The sequence below is a fragment of the Chenopodium album genome, chromosome 26 (genome assembly GCF_948465745.1).
Source record: "Chenopodium album chromosome 26, dcCheAlbu1.1, whole genome shotgun sequence".
Classification (NCBI taxonomy): domain Eukaryota; kingdom Viridiplantae; phylum Streptophyta; class Magnoliopsida; order Caryophyllales; family Amaranthaceae; genus Chenopodium; species Chenopodium album.
Genome location: NC_137859.1, coordinates 32,977,310 through 32,998,116, shown reverse-complemented (window position 1 = coordinate 32,998,116; position 20,807 = coordinate 32,977,310). Strand labels below are relative to the sequence as shown.

Below are 20,807 nucleotides of genomic sequence, written 5' to 3'. Positions count from 1 at the left end.
CTCTTAAGTACCTCACTAAGTAACCGTTAAACACATTCCCTCTTGATTAACTGCCCATTATCCGTCCAACTTCCATCATTATCCATCCAACCGCCGTTATTTCATTAATTGCGGTTTAAATTCAAATTTTTTGGATTAATTAAATCATTTACTTCCCTCCTTTTTCTGATTTATTAAACCCGACCCATCATACTTCCAAATCGGGTCTGGGGGCAAGTTGTTTGGGTCCAATTTAGTCCAATTGGGCCTAGTCATTAAATGATCCAATTAAAAGCCCAAGGTCAAGGTTCAACTCTCCAATTGTGCTAAAGTCAAGATCAGTCCACAAGGCAAGTCAATTGGGCCAAGGCCCGCTTCTCCCATATACGCAAAGGTATAAAAGCCACCAATATCTCTATTGTACATTCATTCACACAAAGCCTCAAGCAATTAATTCTCTTGCATAGCTTTCTCTCTCTACACATTGTACTGACTTTAGCATCGGAGTGGCCTTCCTCGGCAACACCCCCGAGGCCAGTTTACGTGTGTTTGTTGTGCAGAAAACCCTTGGCCCAACATCACTTGGACCGAACCCAGTCTTCACCACCTCATTGGACCTTCGGCAAGGTCCCATTGTTTTCACCCGAAACACCCCCATTATATTATTATTACTATTAGAAACTAATAGTAACGCACTTGTCATCAGATGAGACTAATTAATCTATAGTTGACTCACACATATATATTATTGAAGAGATAGAGGGAGAATGATTTACACATAAGATTGGAGAGATACTCCACCTATCAACAATTGGCCTGGTTTATTAGACTTATATGTGGTTATATTCTCCTCTTGCATAGGCTTAGGCTCGGCCAAGTGAAATTTATTATGATATATTCCTATCCAGATTATATTGCAAATTAAAGGTGGCTCACACGGGAAAAAGGTAGAAAAATTACCCCACATGAGTTTGGGACCAGTTGTATCATGTGAGTTCGTTGGATACTATTTCGGTAGTAGGCTAGTAGCCCTTATAAAGTAGAGAGAGACAATTCTAGAACTAAAGGCAAAGCCTGCGTGTGTAAGACACTTACAATAGCCATAGAAGAGATTAAGTTTTTTGATAGATTATCGAGTTTCTAGTTTACCGAAAACTCCATATAGTGGTAATTAATAATTTTTTTTTTCATCCAAACTAAAAAAAAAAAGAATTATCTATTTGTGCTCTAATGTAGGTGACCAAATTTCTGATCCTATTCCTTTGTGAGTGCCCCGGATCCTGATGCTTTTCCTCTCCCCCTCATTGTTTCTAGAGCTAGGATTTCCAAAATTTATTTATTTATTTATTTATTTTTATTTTATTTTATTTTTTTTAACACAATTTCCAAATTAAACAATACTTTTCTCTACCCTTTTAAAAACTAGAAGTTGTGTTACTATTTGAAATCTACAGTGTGCTTCCGAAAATACCCCTCTATTGTTTATTCTTTAACAAAAATGCCCTTGCTGTCTTTGTCCTTTGGTCTAACTTCTTTTCCTCTACCTCTCCCGAATTCCCTCATAGTCATTCGTCTCTTTGACTTCATTTTCATTTCCAAATTCCCACAATCATCAGTCAACACTCAATCTTTACTTGTCTCTCTCCTCTATTTCACCATTTCATGATTTCACCTTCATCGCCTTCATCTTAATCCCCCATCAAATTCTTCAATACCAAACCAAATTTCAGAAAATCAATGAATTTGGGGATTGGGTTTAATTTATAATTAGAACTTTCAATTGAAGATTTAATTTATAGAGATTATATTATCAATCTATAATTCCGCCGAGCAACAACAACGAAGAAGCAAGATAAAAAATGGGTATTTCTTTTTTTGGATTTTATATGTTGTTAGCTTACATTTATATGAGCTGATGTTTCTCTTTGATTTTTTTGGGTTGTAAAGGAGCTGAAGGATCTACATATGGAGTTGATATTTTTATGCCAAATTGGAGAAATCTGCTTCATTTGGAGAAATCTGCTTCATTTGTTCGACCTGAGGAAGCTATCGTCGATCCCCAGATCATTAGGGATAAAGTTGATGAGGAAGATGGCGAAGATCGATACAATGACGATTTTCTCAAGTAATCGTTTTTTCCCCTCTTTTATTTAATTACATTTAAGGAGCGTTCATGTTTCATGCTGTAAATTAAATGATAATTTTATAAAGTGTTGTTAATGTGTTGGTCATAATATTTTTGGCCTGTCTCAAAAAGGGGGTTTTAGTTGCTGATAGAATTATTTAGAAAGAGTTGTTGATGTGTTGGTCATAATGTTTTTGATATGGCTGTTAAGTAGGGAGAGAATGAGCTATGAGCGAGCTGTATATCTTCCATAAATGTATCACATCATAGTGTCACCGTTCTGTAATATAGGTAATCTATGTGTAAATGTGTGTTAACTATGAACCTAAGAATTTTGAAGGAATTATATATGTTGTTGCTTAGTTCAAAAAATTGCAATCCGGATTTTAATACCAAATTGATAGAATTTAGAAGCATTAAAAAATAATCTCGGATCTCACCATGTGGGGTTTTCCCCTCTCGGGTAACCCATCACTTAACATAGAAGCTAAGTAAACATTTCTGGATTGTATAAGTAGAAACACAAATGATGGCATACATGCTTTGATTACCACTGATAATTTAATCTGATTAGATTTTATCCTGTAATGAAAGCTATCATTTGCACTTGTTCTGTTTTTGTAGGTTGTGCCATATATGCTGAGTTTTATCGGAATAATTAGAGATGAGTTCTTTTATCTTGCTTAGGTTCATAAATTTTCCTACATTGTTGATTGCTTTTTCTACTCATGGTTTGGACTGTTTGTTTTAATATGATTGGTTGCTGCTTTTGTAAGTCACCAATAAATTAGAGGACAAAATAATTGATGACATAATCTCACAATGCAGAGAGTTAGGGCAGTGGGTTACTCTCAGCCTATCAATATCGGTGAAATATTTTCCGAAGGGTCTCTGAAATTCTGAATCCATATGCTTGCTGATGGAGATGATCCTTGTGCATTTAATTAAAGGTAGAAAATTATATCCTTGTATCTTTCTGCATAAAATAATGCTATTTGATTCTTTTTACTCTGATGTTAGGTCAGATTAACAGTGTTGAAATCAGAGGGGTGGATTGGAAAAGCTTATGGAGAATCATAGCCTTCTGTTCACTCAATTAAGGTACAATTTTTTTGCTTTTTTTGTCCCCTATAATTTGGTTTATAATGTAAGATTCGTTGGGTTATATGTGTTGGATGAACTGGGTTATTTTTCATGGCTTAAAAAAGAGATTATTGGGATCGAAAAAAATACTACTCCTATTGAAATCATTTACTCTGATATGCTATTCATAATTTTCCTAAATTAGTTTATGGGTAATCTTGCTATTGTGATTTTAATGTCATAGATCTATTTTCTTAGTCATATTGAAGATTCTTTTTAATTCAAATTTGGGGTTCTCTATGTTGAGGTGAGTATAGATTTAAGTAAATGATTAGTCATCTTTATATATTGATTGCCTGATTGGTAACTGAAATTAGCTTTACCTTGAATTGAGAATTTCTTCATTTGCTGACAACATAACTGATATATAAAGTAGTTATTTACGATCTATAATTTGTGATTTTTATTTTAGTGTTGTGGTTATTGTTAAATTCGATATTATATTAGGGTACCTCAAAATATTGGAATTTATGTTATTTTTAGCTTCCGCCCCTACTTTTACATGGTTTGATTGAGCTTTAAAGGGTCATCTTTATACGAACTTTAATTTTTTTAGATTGTTAATTATGATTTATGACCTTAAATTTTTGTTTAGGTATTCAAGTTTCAGCTCATTTTTTTTGTTGGGTGATTGATTTTGAGTTCAGTTTTGGTCTGTGTAATTCGGTCATTGCAATTTTTGCTTAGATTTTTCTAGGTTGCCAATTTTTACTTGGATTTTGTCTTGGTGTTCTCGGAGTCTTATTATAGCTTAATTTTATCAAGGTTGTCGATTTTGAGTTTGAATTTTTCCGGATTATCGGTTTTAAGCTGGAAATTTTTTGGGTTTTCAGAAAAGAAGAGATGTTTGGGGGAAAGGTTTTTGAAACAGGAATATCTAATGAGAGAGAAAAAGAACGGGGGTGGGGGAGGGAATTCATCAATTGCTGCTAATTTGCATTTTTTTCTGTCAGCTCTAACGTCATATACGGTGATCTCTGATGAGAATTCTGGCGGCGAGAAATTATTGTCAATTCCTGGCGTTGATGTTTTAAAGCTCAAAATTCAAAGGGGGAACGAGTTGTAGCTGTGTATGTAAACTCTAAAGCCTCATCTAATTTGCTTTATCATCATGGCAGTGTCGGTGATTTAGGTCCGATGTTTGAGCTTTTTGTGGAGCTTAGCAGTCGTCTTCCTGTTTATCTTATGGGTAAATTTCTAAATTTTTCTAATCTCTGATATGTTTTAGCTTTCAAGGGTTATTAGCTGAAATTTGTTTGCCCCATAAAGTATGAAATTTTATACCTCATGATAGACAATTTTCAAGTCCGTATGAGTAGATGGTAAACAAGTGCTTTAGGGTCTTGGTTAATTTGGTATACATTAGAGGCATAGATAGCAAGATTTAGGAAAGTCATGAACTGTACAAATTTGGGGTTTTGGATTTAGAGTGTATCTTGAATTTGGAACTTGTATAACAAGTTTGAGTGTAATTAAGAAACACAGGTTATAAACAAGTTTGAGTGTAATTAAGAAACACAAGTTATAAACAGAAGTTAAAAAAATAAATTTTAAATTATGGTCCTCTTCTCATGAATAATGCTGTGGTAGAAGCTAGGCCTGTTGGTTTGATTTTACTTTGATATTTACAGAACATCTTATTGATTTTACAAAGGAAGGTCAAGTAATTTTCCGTCAAATCCAACATCTGTAGGTCAGGGGATTGTAAAGGTTGAATCTGAGAGAAGCTCACTGGAAATGAAGAACTTTGAGATGATCTCGAGAAGATACAAATTCAATTTTTAAGGTAAATTTATGTAATAATAATTTATACTGAGGTAAATTTGTTTAATATTTATACTGAAGATACAAAACCAACGGTAGGTCAAGCTCACCATCATCATCAATCCCGAATCTCAATAAAATCAACGCGGAAGGAGAAAATGTTGAAACCGGAGGCAAATTGATGATTGTGGGTGGCGGATTGGCGGTAATTGGTGGCGTTGGCTGTGATTTAGTGCGCAATTGAAGAATTGGTGATGTGGGGTTGTTATTTTTGGTGCAAGGAGATGGAGCAGCAGGGCACCAAGGTTGTTGGTGGCTGTTGTTTGTGAGGGAGAAGAGAGTTGTGGTTGGGTGAGGTGGGGGATTCTGGCTCGTTGGTGGGGTGTGTGGGAGTTTTTGGTGGTGAGGATTGGCTGTAGTGGTTGGGAATTGGTGGAATTGGGAAGGTAGAAGGGTGGGGGTGGAATCGAGACTGGTTGGTGGGTTGTGTGGGAGTTTTGGCCTGTTAGGTGGGGGGAGGTTGGCAACGCCGCATTGGTAGTCGGGAAGGGGAGGGGGCGGTTCTGGTGGTGGGATGGGACTGGAGTGGTGTAGTGGTGGTGGGGATGGAGAGAGGGGTGGAGCAGTGGTGGTGTTTGGGGAAGGAGAGACAAAAGAACAAAAATTATTTAAGGAGTAGTGGGATCGTGGAGAAGAGTAGGGTCAAGGATTTGGGGGTTAGCGAGTAGGTAGGCTCGGGGTGGGGGCGGTGGGCTGGTCACAAGCAGGTAATTCAGATCTCATCATCTAACTTTCTCTCCTATTTCTCTCATCCATTTTTTTTTTTTGGAAACTTTGATCTGAACCTTTTGATAGCTTATTGATGATAATTATTGATGTTAATTTTTGATAGTGTAATAGAAACTGGGTTTGTTGCAAGGTGATTATTCTGAATATTTATTGCAAGACGTTGTTCTTTATTATTGAAAATCTAGCGGATCAAATAGGTCTGAGAATTATGGGATGGGAGGGAGTATTGATTTTCAAGAAGCTAGCATCGTTTCTAGGTCTAACAAGAGTAATAGGAATTTAGGAAGTAGAAGACAGTGATACATAAGCAAAATCGAGTGATATTGGGTCTTAAGATCAATGAAATTCAGCTCATGGATATTTGCGGTAGAAATTCGTAAGCAAAATCAAGTGATATTTGTGTGAAAACTGTATTGGTGAAATGTACATTGATCATTCTCCCACATGATATAAGTTTTATTTTTGCAATCATGTTGATTAAAGGGAAGGGGTTTAGGTGTCTACCATGGTTTGTTAAGTGATCATAGCAATTTAGGAGAATGTAGTATCTTATCTGGTTATGTAGAGTGAATTATATTATTTGTTTCCCATGAAGTAAAAATATAGTACTCCAATATGGTAGTTTCATGAGAGAGTATTGAAAGCAGAATTTTTGTGAGGAATATTATGAGAATAGGACTACTGGGGGTGGGAAGAGAAATGAGATTTGACTTTAATAATACTGATGGTAACTGTCGTGACATCTTTGGCTCATGGTATTACACATCAGAGCCTGAGGCTTTTAAATTTTAGAGTTTAGGAAAAGGAGTATTGATCTATATGGTTCTATTATTATATTTTTTCACAGCCTACAACTGCTTTAAGGTCTTTAAGGTAATATTGTCAAGATAATTTTTCATGCTTTATTTATAGGGTTTTGGAAGTTTGAGAGGCTAATATGATGACTACATTGAGGAGTAAGAGGTTGATTGTGTGTTTAAAGGTGAACAATTGTTCTACTTTATAGAAAAATATTCTATTTGTTTGTAATTTGGATTTTACTAGAAAATATATGTAGAGCAAAAAATTCATCCGTATGGTAGAATCGTCATAGAAAGGAGGGAGGGGGGAGTGGGAGAGAAAGGGGGGAAGAGGAGCGAGGGAGAGGTTGAGGTGGAAAAAGGGAATAAAGGACAGGCTAAGAGAGAAGAGGAGGGGGCACACCAAGAGAAGAGAAGAGAAGGGTTAGGACTTAGGAGAGAGAGAAAGAAAGAGAGGTAGGGAGAGAGATATAGAGTGAGAAAAAGGGCCCAGGAGTGAGGAGCCGGAAGAAGAGATAGAAAGATAGAAAGATAGAAAGAGGAGTTGGGAGAAAAAGCGAGTGAAATAAAGAGAGTGAGAAAGAGGACCACGAGAGAGCAATAAGGATTGAAAGAGAGAGAAATAGAGCAATAAGGGAAACTGGGGATAGGTTTTACTTTATTCTTTTATAATATTCTTCCGTTTCATATTTAGAAGCTTGTTTTCATTTTTTGGGTGTTCATTGACCGAGTAACCCGTATAATACTAACTGAGTTATATTATGCTAATTTTTTTATCAGTACCAATAGAAAATGAGCTTCACTTCACTAATATAACTTTTTTAGCTTAAATAGATCATGTTTACTTTATTTATCATAATCTAAATCTAATTTCTATGAAATTGTAAGAAAATCTCGAATTTACTTTAGCTCATAGAAATGAAAAAGTTCTTTGCGGTAAGTGTTGTGGCTTTTTAATGTTTTGGATTGATGCAAAGTCACGACATTAAGTAAGAGTTTATTTTCATTGAATTTATAGATATTATACTCAAGCTCCATGATAAATATAATCATATATGGTAATGAGTTTATTTTCATTGAATTCAAATTTTTCAATATGTTTGGCAGGAAAGTGGTAGTGTTTATTTGCTTATTTTATTTGATGCTGCAGGTTGATGATCATGTTAGTCTAAAACAATATTATGGAGGATTTGAAGCCAGTGAAGGATAACGACCATATGAATATTGCTTGATCTCAGGATTTGAAATTATAACCATTAAACAAGATGAATTGTGATGTGTAACGGAGGATAGTACTTTTTATAATTAATCAAAGGTAGCTTTTATTTCAACAAAGATTATGCGGTACGAGATGCAGCCTTCGATGATGTGTACAAATTTTTAAGGGTGAGCAAATTATTTAGGCATGAGCAAACTATGCGGAGGTGAACAAACTGTTTAAGGGTAATGTAATTTGAATATGATTTCTAGGAGTGAAATTCTTTAGAGGTGAACAAATTATTTAAAGAAGAGCAATTTTGTATGGGTAAGCAATTTATTTAGGAGGTAAATTGTATATGAATTTTAGAGGTGGAAAACTATTTTGAAGTGAGGTAATTGTATATGACATTTAGAGGGTGAGAAAACTATTTATAGGTGGGTAATTTTGTATGATTTTTAGGATTTAATAAATTCAATAAAGGTAAGCAAACACTTTATGGGTGAGTAATTTTTATAAAGGTGACTAATTGTATACAATTTTAATATACTTTTAGACAATATGAATAATAGCATCTTTATACTTTACAGAAAATTTTATTATTCTTACATTTTCCATCAAATATCAAATTATAACCTAACAAAACAATAACAATTATTTCTACTCCTTAACGATAAAACAACAATTAGTATTATTCACTTACGCTACCTCATTATCAACGGTTAACATTAGTTATTGGGCTATAATCTTTTAAGTCTTAGACTCAAAATTATCGACAGGTAACAATTATTTCGTAACAGTTAACAATTATGACTTAGGGCCGTGACATCATCAAATTATTAGAAAGTCGCTTTTCATAACTTTTCTTATATGCACAATATCTATACACACGTGTGTGAATCGTTTTTTTATTTTTAGACAACGATTTGTCACATAACATAATATTTCTATAAAACAATACATAAAAATTATTAAGATTGATATTTAACAAAAATTAGACCATACATCAAGAAATTATGACGCTCTACGATAAATCTGTATCTCCTAATCTTAGGCAATAATAAGATTCAAATATTTACAAATTTTACGACCTCTCATTGAATACCTAGCTACATCTAAACCCGGTTTTAACACAAAATCAAATAATATTGTATCACCCTTTACATACAGTAGCTTAATTAGATTAGTACGGCCCATCTATTTAACGACAATATTAATCACACTCATTCCGTGTTTATTGGGCTATCGCGCGCGTCGTGGCTCAACTAGTATTCAAAAAAAAAATTTAAAAAAAAAAAAATCTTTATTTAATAAAGAAAAAAAAAAAATTCCGAAGGAGTACTTTTATATTCAAACCAAAGAAACTATTTGGCTGATGGTCTTTTAAAAAATGAGCGGCTTAAACCCCAATTCAGAATCAGAAAGATTGGTAATCTGCATAGGTGACATCCATGGATATTGCACAAAGCTCCAAAATCTATGGTCAAATCTCCAATCCCAAACAAACCCATCTCAATTCAACAACGCCATTATCATTTTCTTGGGAGATTATTGTGATAGAGGTCCAGATTCCAAAAGGGTACTTGATTTCTTAATCTCTCTTCCCTCAAAATACCCAAATCAAAAGCATGTTTTTCTTGCTGGCAACCATGATTTCGCCTTTGCGGCATTCGTTGGAGTTCTTCCACCGCCGCCTGACGGGTCTGAGTTCAGGGAAGGGTGGAAGGAGTATGCGCAGAGCGAGGAAAGAGAAGGGTGGTATGTTGGTGATGGGTTTGAGAATATGCATTTGCAAGGAAGAAGATGGGCTGGTTCTATTAAAGTTAAGTTTAATACTGCTAAGGGAACTGAGTATCAGGGTTCTATTTATGATGCTGCTCCTACTTTTGAATCTTATGGAGTTTCTCATGGCTCTGCTGGTATGTTTTTTTTAGTCTTTTTCTTGAATTAGTTTGGTTTGTTGAATGATTTTTATGTTTTTGATTGAATTGTACTGGTTTGTTGAATGAGTTTGGTTAGATGAATCGTTTTGTGGGTTGATTTTGTATTGTTGATGGTGAATTTTGTAGTTTTGATTGAAGTAATTGATGTGGGGTTTTGCTGTTGTGTAAGTTGATTGAAATTGAATTTGGATTTAGGAGAGCTTTTTACTTGGAATTTTATGATTGTTTGATTTAAAACGACCCTGAGTATTGCGTTTCTATGACTGATTTTATATTAAAGTCTTGTGATTTTTGTTTAAATGTTGTGGGTATATGCTGTTGTGTATCAGTGTAAGTTGATTGAAATCGATTTCGAGTTTAGGAGAGAGTTTTGCTTGTAACTCTGTGGGTGTGTGATTTGGTGCTACTCCATGGAACCCTGTGTTTGGCAATAAGGATTAAGGAGGCTCCATTAAATATGTTTTGTATAAGCCATTTATTAGTTTGTACTAGTTTGGGGCAATCTGGATATAAACCTCCTCCTAAATTTTGCTGGATGACAATTAGGGTGTTGTTGCTAGTTTGCTACTGTCCTTGCTTCTTATCCAATTCAGTGATTTTGAAGGCAAGAAAACTTGACTCACAAACTAGCTGTAGTTGAACTTGGTCATGATAACCTGAAAAAGTGAAAAGGGCAAAATTGCACCTTTTTAATGAAGCCTTTTGATATTGTTGGCGGATTTTTGATATTATACCTGATGCTGATCTGTTTTTGTTGGGTGTATGGCCTGGAATGATTAAGAGTTTGCTACGCTGGCATTGAATTTGAACAAAATGATTCAGAATATTTTCTTTGATTATTTGATCAACATTAATTCGCATAGGTTGGTAGAGTCATGAAGTTCCTACTTGCTGTTAATTATAGCATCAGCAAAAATATCTAGTTGAGGACAAGAGGGTAACAAGTCTGATTGCATTTTCTTACAAGGAGAAAGAAGGGATTGTTACTAGGCTACGCAAGCTACTCACGTTGGTTGATTAGGGAGACCATTCTAGCCACAAACAAGTTCAATTCCAAGCCAATTAGAGAATGGGCTTTCAATGTGTTCAATAGCACATATGTATTATAATCATCATCATGGTGTTACTCCTATAGAGCAAGCTAACAACCAGCAAAAAGCCAAAAACTAAAAACAACTACTATATTTAAGACGAAATCATTTTTCCCTGAATTTGAGAAAATACAAGTTAATTTTTATGATTGACTTGTAAAGCATATCTAGGGTTAAAAGGGACATTATTATGTTATTATAAGGGGTAGTAAGGTAATTTCGCCATTGATGACCTATATTTTCTCACACATGGGACAAGTGAAGCGGTACCAATACTGTAGTTTATCATACGGTGTTTGAGGTGAAGTTAACGACACAAGTTAAGCAACACCGAGCCAAAGTACATAATGCCACTACAACTCCATGACACCGCGACAAAAACCACCACCAAAGCAACGCCCATGTTGCTGGCAACCACTAGAAAGAAGGCGAGCAACCATTACACTTCTTTACATTTGCAACCACCTCATAAACCAACCCTAATGTCGAACTAATTTCTGTCAAATGCACCAATTTTGAGCAACTTTTGTTCAAAACAATGCATGAATTTGGTATATTAATTACATCCTAGCAAGTCACCCCTACCCTTTGAGGTTGATCATGCCCTTAATTTCACCTTTTGTTCATAGAGTTTTCATTCAATTTGGCGGCAAAGCAACCAAAGATGGTGGTGTCGTCGGTGGAAGGTAATGATGATGATGGAAATGGTGGTGTTGGTGGAAGGTGGGTGGAGATCAGGGAAGAAAGATGAAGGAAGCTTCAATGGAGAAACTTGAATGCTGTCGGTGCACATTATACAAATGGTGGGTGGAGTACACAAACGGCGTTAGTGCAATTAACAAGCATTTTATAACAATTGTAATCTGACTATTCGGGGTTGCTCCCCGAATTCACATTGTCCTTAATGTGAAGATTTACAATAAAAACATGCAAGGGGGGAAAGGAAGACAAAGTCCTAATGGCCACAAGAGGTGTCATACCCTCATCATATCCCCAAGGCCATAAAACTCTTACTTCATGGGCTCCCATCTCGTCAAACGTGGTGGCCATGTTATAGTGGAACAGCACTAAGTTGGCATAGCCCATCTACATCTCACCAAAATCTGTTTTGTTATGGCCAAAAGTTGGCTTGAAGAACCACTAATTGCTCCTCATCTACATAAAGGGGTTTTAACCACCTTAACCACCAAGAACATTTTCCTCCATACCCGCCACTTAGGCCTCCGCTGTGGCACTTTCGAAAAGTGGTGGCACACATACAAAATCCGAGGGATGATCTAGGTCTCCAAATGTGTAATCTTTAGAAGCTTTTCCTCGGAATATACACATATGGCGCGGGGCTATCAAGGTTTGACCGACAAACTATCCACTCATAACCTTAGCCACCATGCTGTTGACGTATGCATTTCATTGGATGCATGTTGTGGAAGGACATTTTAGTTGCTCGGGCACCTTGTATTGCTCTTAATATGCAAGGTCATCACTACAACCAAAAACAAGGAAAATAATCATATCCCCTATTGCAATAACATCCAAACTCTCGACAACAAAAGTCAAGTAATCCATAAACCAAGCACCGGATTTAGGGTCCTAGTGGCGGCATCCTCAATTCCTTATCTCCTTGGACACCCTGCATGGAGTTAACTTCCATGTGCCAAAGAAAATACAGCTCCTTAGTCTAGCAAACTCTTCCTGTGTTATTCATAGCCTACTTAACTTCGACATCCGGATCTTTATCGTGTTACGTGTCATACCCTTTGAAATTTTAACACGATATGACATCCAAATGTATACTGGCCTTATATGAAATTTTATAAAATCTGGAGTACCGGAGGAACCGATACCATGTTGGATACGTCGCCAAATTCGAGTCAGGGCAACATAGTCCATAGAAAAGAGTGTCCAATCAAGGATGACACCGTACTAGGTAGGGGTCGCATAAAATTAACCAAATACAACACGTCAGTCGACTACTCCGACGATACAACACTGTTCTTTTGAGCTTTTGGGCACAAGTTAGCACAACAGAGCATAGCAGTATAGATTTCAGCACCCAGGATAGATTCAGTAGGATAGAGCTTCCAAACACACTGTAGAGCAGAGTTGAGCAAAATAGCTTAAAAGAACATGGCCTAATTCCTAGATATAGAAACACCACTAGGAATTATTGAGAGAAACCTTGAATACAGAAACACCACCAAGAATTAAGGAAGTTATGCTTTACCTAAGAACACTTAAGTGTTTGATTAATATTTCATATTCTAAAGCTTGTGTTTCACGATTACACCCATGGCTTATTTATAGCTTTGATTTTGCCACTATTACAACTACTAGAATATATAATACAAAGTGGTTGATTGCAAAAATTATAATTGTTATGTTGAATTTCTTTGTTGGTAACATGGTAGGGGTTTTGAGAAGCAGACAAGTAGGAGTAGTAGTAGTATTCAAACCTCGTCAAGCTCCCATTGGAAAGACCGAATGGCATGACCATCATAAAGGTGCTAGGAGCATTGGAAAGACCGAACGACATAAAGGTGCTAGGAGCATTGGAAAGGCAGAAGAACATGACCATCCACTCACACAATCCGTCTTTGGTCTTGAAAGCAGTCTTCCAGGGTGCATTCGAATCTGATGATATCTGCTTCGTAGTGAGAATACAACATCATGCAATTGCTCAAGTAGATCATCAAGTCATAGTGATCCGATGGACGGCACGACTATCAACGCACATGCGTCACAATATGTTTTTCTTAACATGGACTCACACTTTCACGTACCAACCCTTTTTGCATGAGATCGGTGAGTTGTCGTTAAAGCTCTTCATGCTCTTTTGGTTTCATTTGATAGGCCACAAGTTTTGAAAATTACTACTACTACTTGTAGAAGCTGCTTCTCAAAGCCCCTCCTATTTCGGCAACGAAGAAATTTAACATTGCAACTAAAACTTCTGCAATTAATCACTTTGTATTAATTTCTAATAGTTGTAATAGTAGCTAACAAGGCCATTAATAACCTATGGATGTAACCATGAAACACAAGCTTTAGTATATGATATATCAATTAAACACTCTAGTGTTCTTAGGTTGAACATTACCTCCTTAATTCCTTGGTGGCGATTCCGTATGCAAGGAATCAGCCCTGTTATACAATTTACATATACTCGCAGGAAAGCTAAATCAACCTTTGGGGGAGTTTAGTAATTCATTTTTAGTTTGTTATCCACATCATCAACTTGATATATTTATGAGCTGGAATATTTAGTTATGGAGTTTGTTAGCCTTTGGGGGCAATTTAGTATTTCATTCCTAGTTTGTTATTTCCCTAAGTCAATTAGTTTGTTATGAGGAATTTTGTATTAAATAGGAGGAACGCTTGGTTGGAGGGTATGCAAAATATATTGCGGTAAACACTTGGGAGAGGTTCCCTTCCTCTCGAAAGTAGGGAGATTGTATTGCCGATTACTTTAATCTTCAATACAAATATGGGTTACTTAAGCTAATTCTCTTCTCTGCACCTATCTAGAATACTCTAACCCAATTCCTAGCAAAGTGGTATCAGGCACTAGCAGCGTTAAAAAAGGACCTTACTGCTCATCTTGTTGTTGGGCCGGAAAAACTCCAATCAGAAAATCATGGTTGGATCCTATTCTTCCTTTTTTACCAATTATCCGATGAAGATCGACCGGAGGCGGCCATTGTCACGCTTGACGGAGACGCTTTGCTCTGGTAGTGGTGGGAGCATCGGCGTCATCCCTTGTTGTGGGAAGCCCTCCGGCTTTTCAGGACCACCGCAACCTGCACGTTGGTTAGCATCGCTCATTGAGCAGACCGGCACGGTGGCGGACTATCGGCACCGCTTCATGAGCTATTAGCTCCGATCGAGGGTGTACCTGAAGAAATTGCGAAGGGGCAGTATATAAATAGGTTGAAAGAAGACATACGGGTTGAGGTTCGGATCTTAGATTCGGTAACTTTGGACCAGGCCATGGAGTTGTCTATGCGGATCGATGAAAAACTGAAGCTCAGCCGTGGCAGCCTACTCACTTGGAAAACCCCTTACCCGAACTATAGACCTAGCCTAAACACTAACACTCAAATTAATCTTAGCCTAAATACGAACTCGAATCTAAACATCACCACTCAGCCTAACCAAAACCGAACCACCTCAAAAAACTATGGTGAAATAAGGAGGCTATCGGAGAAGGAGGTTCAGTAGAAACGGGAACAAGGATTATGTTTCCGATGTGACGAGAAGTGGCACATTAACCACCGTTGTCGTCGTCGGGAGCTTAGTGTTTTGCTCACTGTAGATGACGATGAGGAGGAGAACGGAGACACCGGTGAACTCGCAGTCGTTGAGATTGATGAACCCACACCACCGCCTATATCCTTACCTCTTGAATCTAACCCAGAAGTCTCTTTCAGCTGCTCCGTCATGGGCATCCCAAAAACCATGCGCATGGAGGGCATCATCAATGTGGGCAAGGTGATAGTAATGGTAGATCCCGGAGCAACCCATAATTTTATCTCGACGACTGTCGCGCAACATTTGCAAGTTCCCATTACTGAATTTAAGGGTTTTGGAGTTACTTTGGGTATCGGGGTTGCGGTACAAGGGGAAGGAGTGTGTGTGGGAGTGCTACTGAAGTTATAAGAAGTCACAACCATTAAGGATTTCCTTGTTCTTCCCCTGGGTAATTCGGATGTCATTTTGGGAATCTAGTGGCTTGTCCATACTTAAAGCTATGGTGAAGACGATACATAAGGAAGGACATGGAGTTTTGTTGGAGTTGAATAAAATTGAGAGTTCAGACACGGAAGAGCTGCACACACCAGATTAGGCCTTTGACTACTCACAGGCATTTCCTGATGGTTTACCTCCTCAACGGAAGATCGACCATGCCATAGTCTTGAAAAGTGGAGCCAACCCCATTAGTGTTCAGCCTTACAGGTATCCCCAATACCAGAAAGACGAAATTGAAACACTGATGAAAGACATGTTCAGGCAGGTATAATTCAGCCCTTTACCAGTGCGTTTTCTAGTCCCGTTCTTTTGGTCAATTAGAAAGATGGAGCGTGGCGATTCTGCGTTGATTACAGGGCTCTGAATAAAGAAACTGTACTTGACAAGTTTCCGATCCCCGTAATAGACGATTTACTAGATGAACTTTATGGGGCATCAGTGTTCACTAAACTAGACCTCCGAGTCAGGGAGGAGCATGTCTATAAGACCACTTTCAGATTCCATGAAGGGCATTATGAATTCTTAGTAATATTCGGCCACACGAACGCCCCTACCACAAGAATAGAGTATATTTGAGTACTTTATGGGATATGCAAGATTTAAGGATACCTTGTTATATTTAGTGGAGTGGATGGTGGTGATGTGTTGGAGCTCACGACCGAGTGATTTTTTTTTTTTTTTTTCCAATTACGGTGACCAGGGGTGAAGATGACGGTGAGTTGTTTTATGGTGGCTGGAGACAGTGGAATTGAGGGGTGGAATACGGTGAAAGGTTGGGTGTTTTAATTTTGTCGGTGATTATATTAAGAGCTACGGCAATGAGTATTGAAGTGGGTCGGTCTCGACAACACGACTACTTCAATGGAGGTTGGTTGAAAGGTAAGCGAAACCTTCGCTTTGGTACCAATTTGACACTGTACTAGGTAGGCAGGGTTCGGATAGAATTAGCTAGGCTACTCCGACGATACAACTCTACTAATTCCTAATTCCTAGATACAGAAACACCACTAGGAATTATTGAGAGAATCTTAGGATACAAAAACACCGCTAGGGAATTAGGGAGGTAATGATGAACCTAAGAACACTCTAAGTGTTTGATTTATATTTTATATGCTGAAGGTTGTGTTTCACGGTTACATCCATGATCCATGGCTTATTTATAGCCTTGATTTAGCCACTATCACAACTACTAAAATTTAATACCAAGTGGTTAATTGCAGAAGTTTTCATTGCTATGTTGATTTTCTTCATTGCCGACATGTAAGGGGCTTCGAGAAGCAATTTTTAGAAGTAGGAGTAGTAGTAGTATTCAAACCTTGTTAAAGGAGTCTACGAATGATGTGGAAGGTGGGGTGGATTAGACAAGTAGTTTTTGAACGACTTGGTTGTATTGAGGTAACGCCAGTGAGGTCTCTCCAAAACACACCATCATTGTAACTGGGTAGTCTATTTTGAGGTCTAGCTAAACCTCCATCGATGTTAAACCTAGAGATGGTTTACTTGCCTGACACTTAAGAGTTACGTGCTGCCCAAACAATTGAAAATAGTGCTCTTAAGTGAGTAGTAACCTGAGCTATGGGTGGTTGAGAAAGTAGAGAGAAACTCATAGGTTATGCTTGAGTATGTGTCAGCATGTTTGGTTAAGGACTCCCAACCTAAGTGAGTGAACCATGATTTTGAGTAGAGGGTTCCCACCTGGCATACCAGGGTGATTCTGTAGTGTTAAGTAAGTCAATTGAGCTTTGTGCTATGACTTGATCTTTTTCCCCTCTTTATGGTGGATTATTTTCTAAAGGGTGATTCTTTATTGCCCAGTTTTTAATCAGAGTAAGAGTGTATCATAGTTCGCTGGGTGTCTTCAGGATCTGATTGCATCATCGGTTCCAAAAAAAGAACTCAATAATGCACTTTATATCACTTGCTATTTATGCAGCCATAACTTTTCTTGAGGTGGGACGATTTTCGATTTTGCAGTGATATTTATCTGTATAAAATATATCAATACAATACATGTTTTCAAAATACCTACATTGCTTCAATTTACGCTGGATGATTATATAGCTTACTTTAAAAGTCCTTTGAAGTTGAATTGTAAGCTACTGAATAGTTTGGTAAATTCTAGTGTATAAAACAATGGTTGTGTTAAATAAAAATAATACAAAACTATTTTTGTGTGTGTGCGCCTTTGTAGAGTGCCTTATTTGAAGAGTAATTTTGGATTTTACTGAAAATGTTTAAATGAGCTGTTAGTTATCATAAGAATTATTGTTTAAATTGAAACTTATTAAAAATTCTGAATAATTGGAGATTATTTTTACTGCATTTTACAAGATTTACAGTGGGATTGGTATTCAGTTTTCACTCTAGTACCAATTTTTTTTGAGCAGCCTCTCTCTCACTGAAATTATCTGCTTCAATTGTGCTAATTGAGGTCCTCGTTCACATGTGTTTGCTATGATCTAATTGCTGTGGTTTTGTGGTCTCTCTAAGCAGATTTGATGAAAGCTGTACCGGATGACCACAAAAAATTTCTTGCTGATTTGGTTTGGGTTCACGAAGAGGTTAGGCCTGAATCTTCTGCATATCCATATTTGTAACTTAAACACTTTTGAGGGATTTTTTTTACTTCAGCTATTAAGGGAATTCAGATAATAATTTATCTTCCAACCCTTCCAGGACGGAACTTGCTCACTATTGTCTATGTGTGACATTGTATTTCAGCAGAAATTTTGATTATCTTAATTTAAGTATTCTGCAGGACAATGTTTGTTTGGAGACCACAGAGGGGCTCAAGAAATGTAGGCTGATAGCGGTGCATGGTGGACTTCAACAGGGAAATCCTGTCAGTGAGCAACTGAAGCGTCTGAAAGCTAGGGACACAGCTATACCAAAGGTTGAATGTCTAAGTGGAAGGAAAAGCATTTGGGATATGCCCGAGGTATCATCGAATGCTCACTTTCCCTGTTCCCCTCCCATTTTCTTGTTTTATATGTAGTGTAATATTACCATGTCCATTTCTATCAGGAATTAAAAGTTATGCCAACCATTTTGGTAAGTGGTCACCATGGAAAGCTTCATATTGAAGGCTTGAGGCTGATAATTGACGAAGGTGGCGGCTATGTGGACAAGCCGGTGGCTGCTGTTATCCTGCCATACATGAAAATTGTTCGCGACACTGATTGTGCATGACCATGACTTTGGATATTTGCCTCTTCCATCATTGGTTTGGCTGATCATTAAAGTGAGATGTCTTTTGATCTTGTTCTCATCATTATATATACATTAGAATACCCCCTACTTCTTCAAAAGAATAACCCTACTACTACTCTTGATGCTACTGCTACTATCATTACTAAATATATTACGTAGTAGTACAAAATAGTGCTTGGTTTGATGGTAAAAGATTGTGTCTCATATTGTGGATGTTATAAGGGTGGGTTTTTGTCCTTCCCTCCCATTAGCTCAATCTCCATTGACCTCTCTGAGCCTCTGAGGTTCTAGTTTGTAGGAGCATACCACCAAAAAGAAAATAAAATAAAAAAAAAATCCTATTATTTAAGCTTTTATTTGTCCAATGAGAATAAGTTCCAATTAGCTTCAATCAAGTCTAGTAAATTTAGAAAAGTTTAGTTTTATATTGTATTTAATGGATGTTCAGGTCTATATTGGAGCAGAGAAAGCACCAGAATACACATTACCTCCTTAATTTAATCTCTATTCTTAAATTCCATTTTAGTATCGCATACTAAAATATTTAGGAGTATTTTTACTCACATTGTCTTTAAAATATACCTTTAATCATCAATAAATTACACGTATCAATAAATATTCTAAAAAGTTAATATTATAATGTCAAACATTAAGATGAATTTAATCATATCTTACGTGACATGTTTTTTTTTTTTTTCCTTTGTATATGTAACTTTGAACTATTGGTCAAAAAATTTGATCATAAAGATATAAATAGGCCAAAAGTATATTATATACAAAATATTATATGATGGAGCAGAAATTTCATAGTACGAGTAAAAGAATTAAGGAAAATTTGATTATTACCAATATATCTTTTGTTTAATTAATTTTACCACCAACAATTTTTCAAAACCTTAATTTCATCACCATTTTGCCCAACCTCTCTATTAGGACGTCATTGGGATCCACAAACTAACCCCTTCTACTATTTCCTTCCTTTTCCCTTTCTTTTTTCGATTATGGCTCCTATGTGCTTATGTCTTCTTTAAAATCTGTCTAATTTTGGGGAAATTTTCACCACCACTTTGCCCAACCCCTCTATTGTATTTGTGACGTCATGTTGGGGTCCATAAACTATCCCCTTCTACTATTTCCTTCCTTTCCCTCTCTTCTCTTGATTATCACTCTTATGTTCTTGTGTCTTCTTCAAAATCTGTCTAATTTTAAGGAATATTTCACCACCACTTTGCCAACCCCTCTATTATGACGTCATATTGGGGTCAACAAACTATCCTCTTCTACTATTTCCTTCCTTTTCCCTCTCTTCTCTTGATTATTGCTCCTATATTCTTACGTCTTCTTCAAAATCTGTCTAATTTTGGGAAAAATTTCAACCAGTTAGGCGTTAGTCAAAGTAGGGTTTTCACTCATCATTGTTATTCCATCCAAACGACAATGCAACCCAGGTGAAAGGTATGTGTAAATAGGGTTTGCGAAATCAATTTTGGGTTTTAATTTTGAATAGATCGAATTAGGATTTATGAAATCAATTTGAGGATCGGATTTGCTCAAGGTGATAGGTTGTCATGATTCTTATTTTGTGAATTACTGCTATTAAGGAACAAAATTAAGGTTGCAATTTTCCATTCTACGCAATTTAACATCAAAAAACACTAATTCATAACTAACTAGTGTGTACCTCGGGCGATGCCCCTCGTTGCTAGTCTGTGTACTTCTTGCTTTAATTTAACAATTATGTTCGATTATTTGCATAGTTAGTGTGTGTAGTGGTTCGGGTATTGCCTCGGATGTCACTTTTTTTTTATTTTACATCATATAGATTTATATTTTAATCTTAGGAAAATTAAATGAATTATATTACCTCTGTTTTACTTAATAAATGAAAGGGTTATATAATATTATGTGAAACTTAAAACATTAATAATAGTGGTTGAGATGATAAATGTATTACCTATATGTATTGGAGGTTATGGGTTCGAATTTTGTTCAAAGCATATTTCATTTTGTTAAATGAAG

At 36.6% G+C, this 20,807-nt stretch overlaps 1 protein-coding gene across 1 annotated transcript; it reads left to right on the top strand.

The window, feature by feature from the left end:
• The first annotated feature begins 9,187 nt into the window (after window positions 1-9,187).
• LOC145617468 (tyrosine-protein phosphatase RLPH2-like) lies at window positions 9,188-19,308 on the top strand. The gene is made up of 4 exons (XM_081672170.1): window positions 9,188-9,717; window positions 18,072-18,139; window positions 18,337-18,516; window positions 18,603-19,308. Exons 1-4 carry the CDS (start codon window positions 9,189-9,191, stop codon window positions 18,765-18,767), a joined length of 942 nt encoding a protein of 313 aa, XP_081528296.1. The 5' UTR covers window position 9,188; the 3' UTR covers window positions 18,768-19,308.
• Window positions 19,309-20,807: the final 1,499 nt, after the last annotated feature.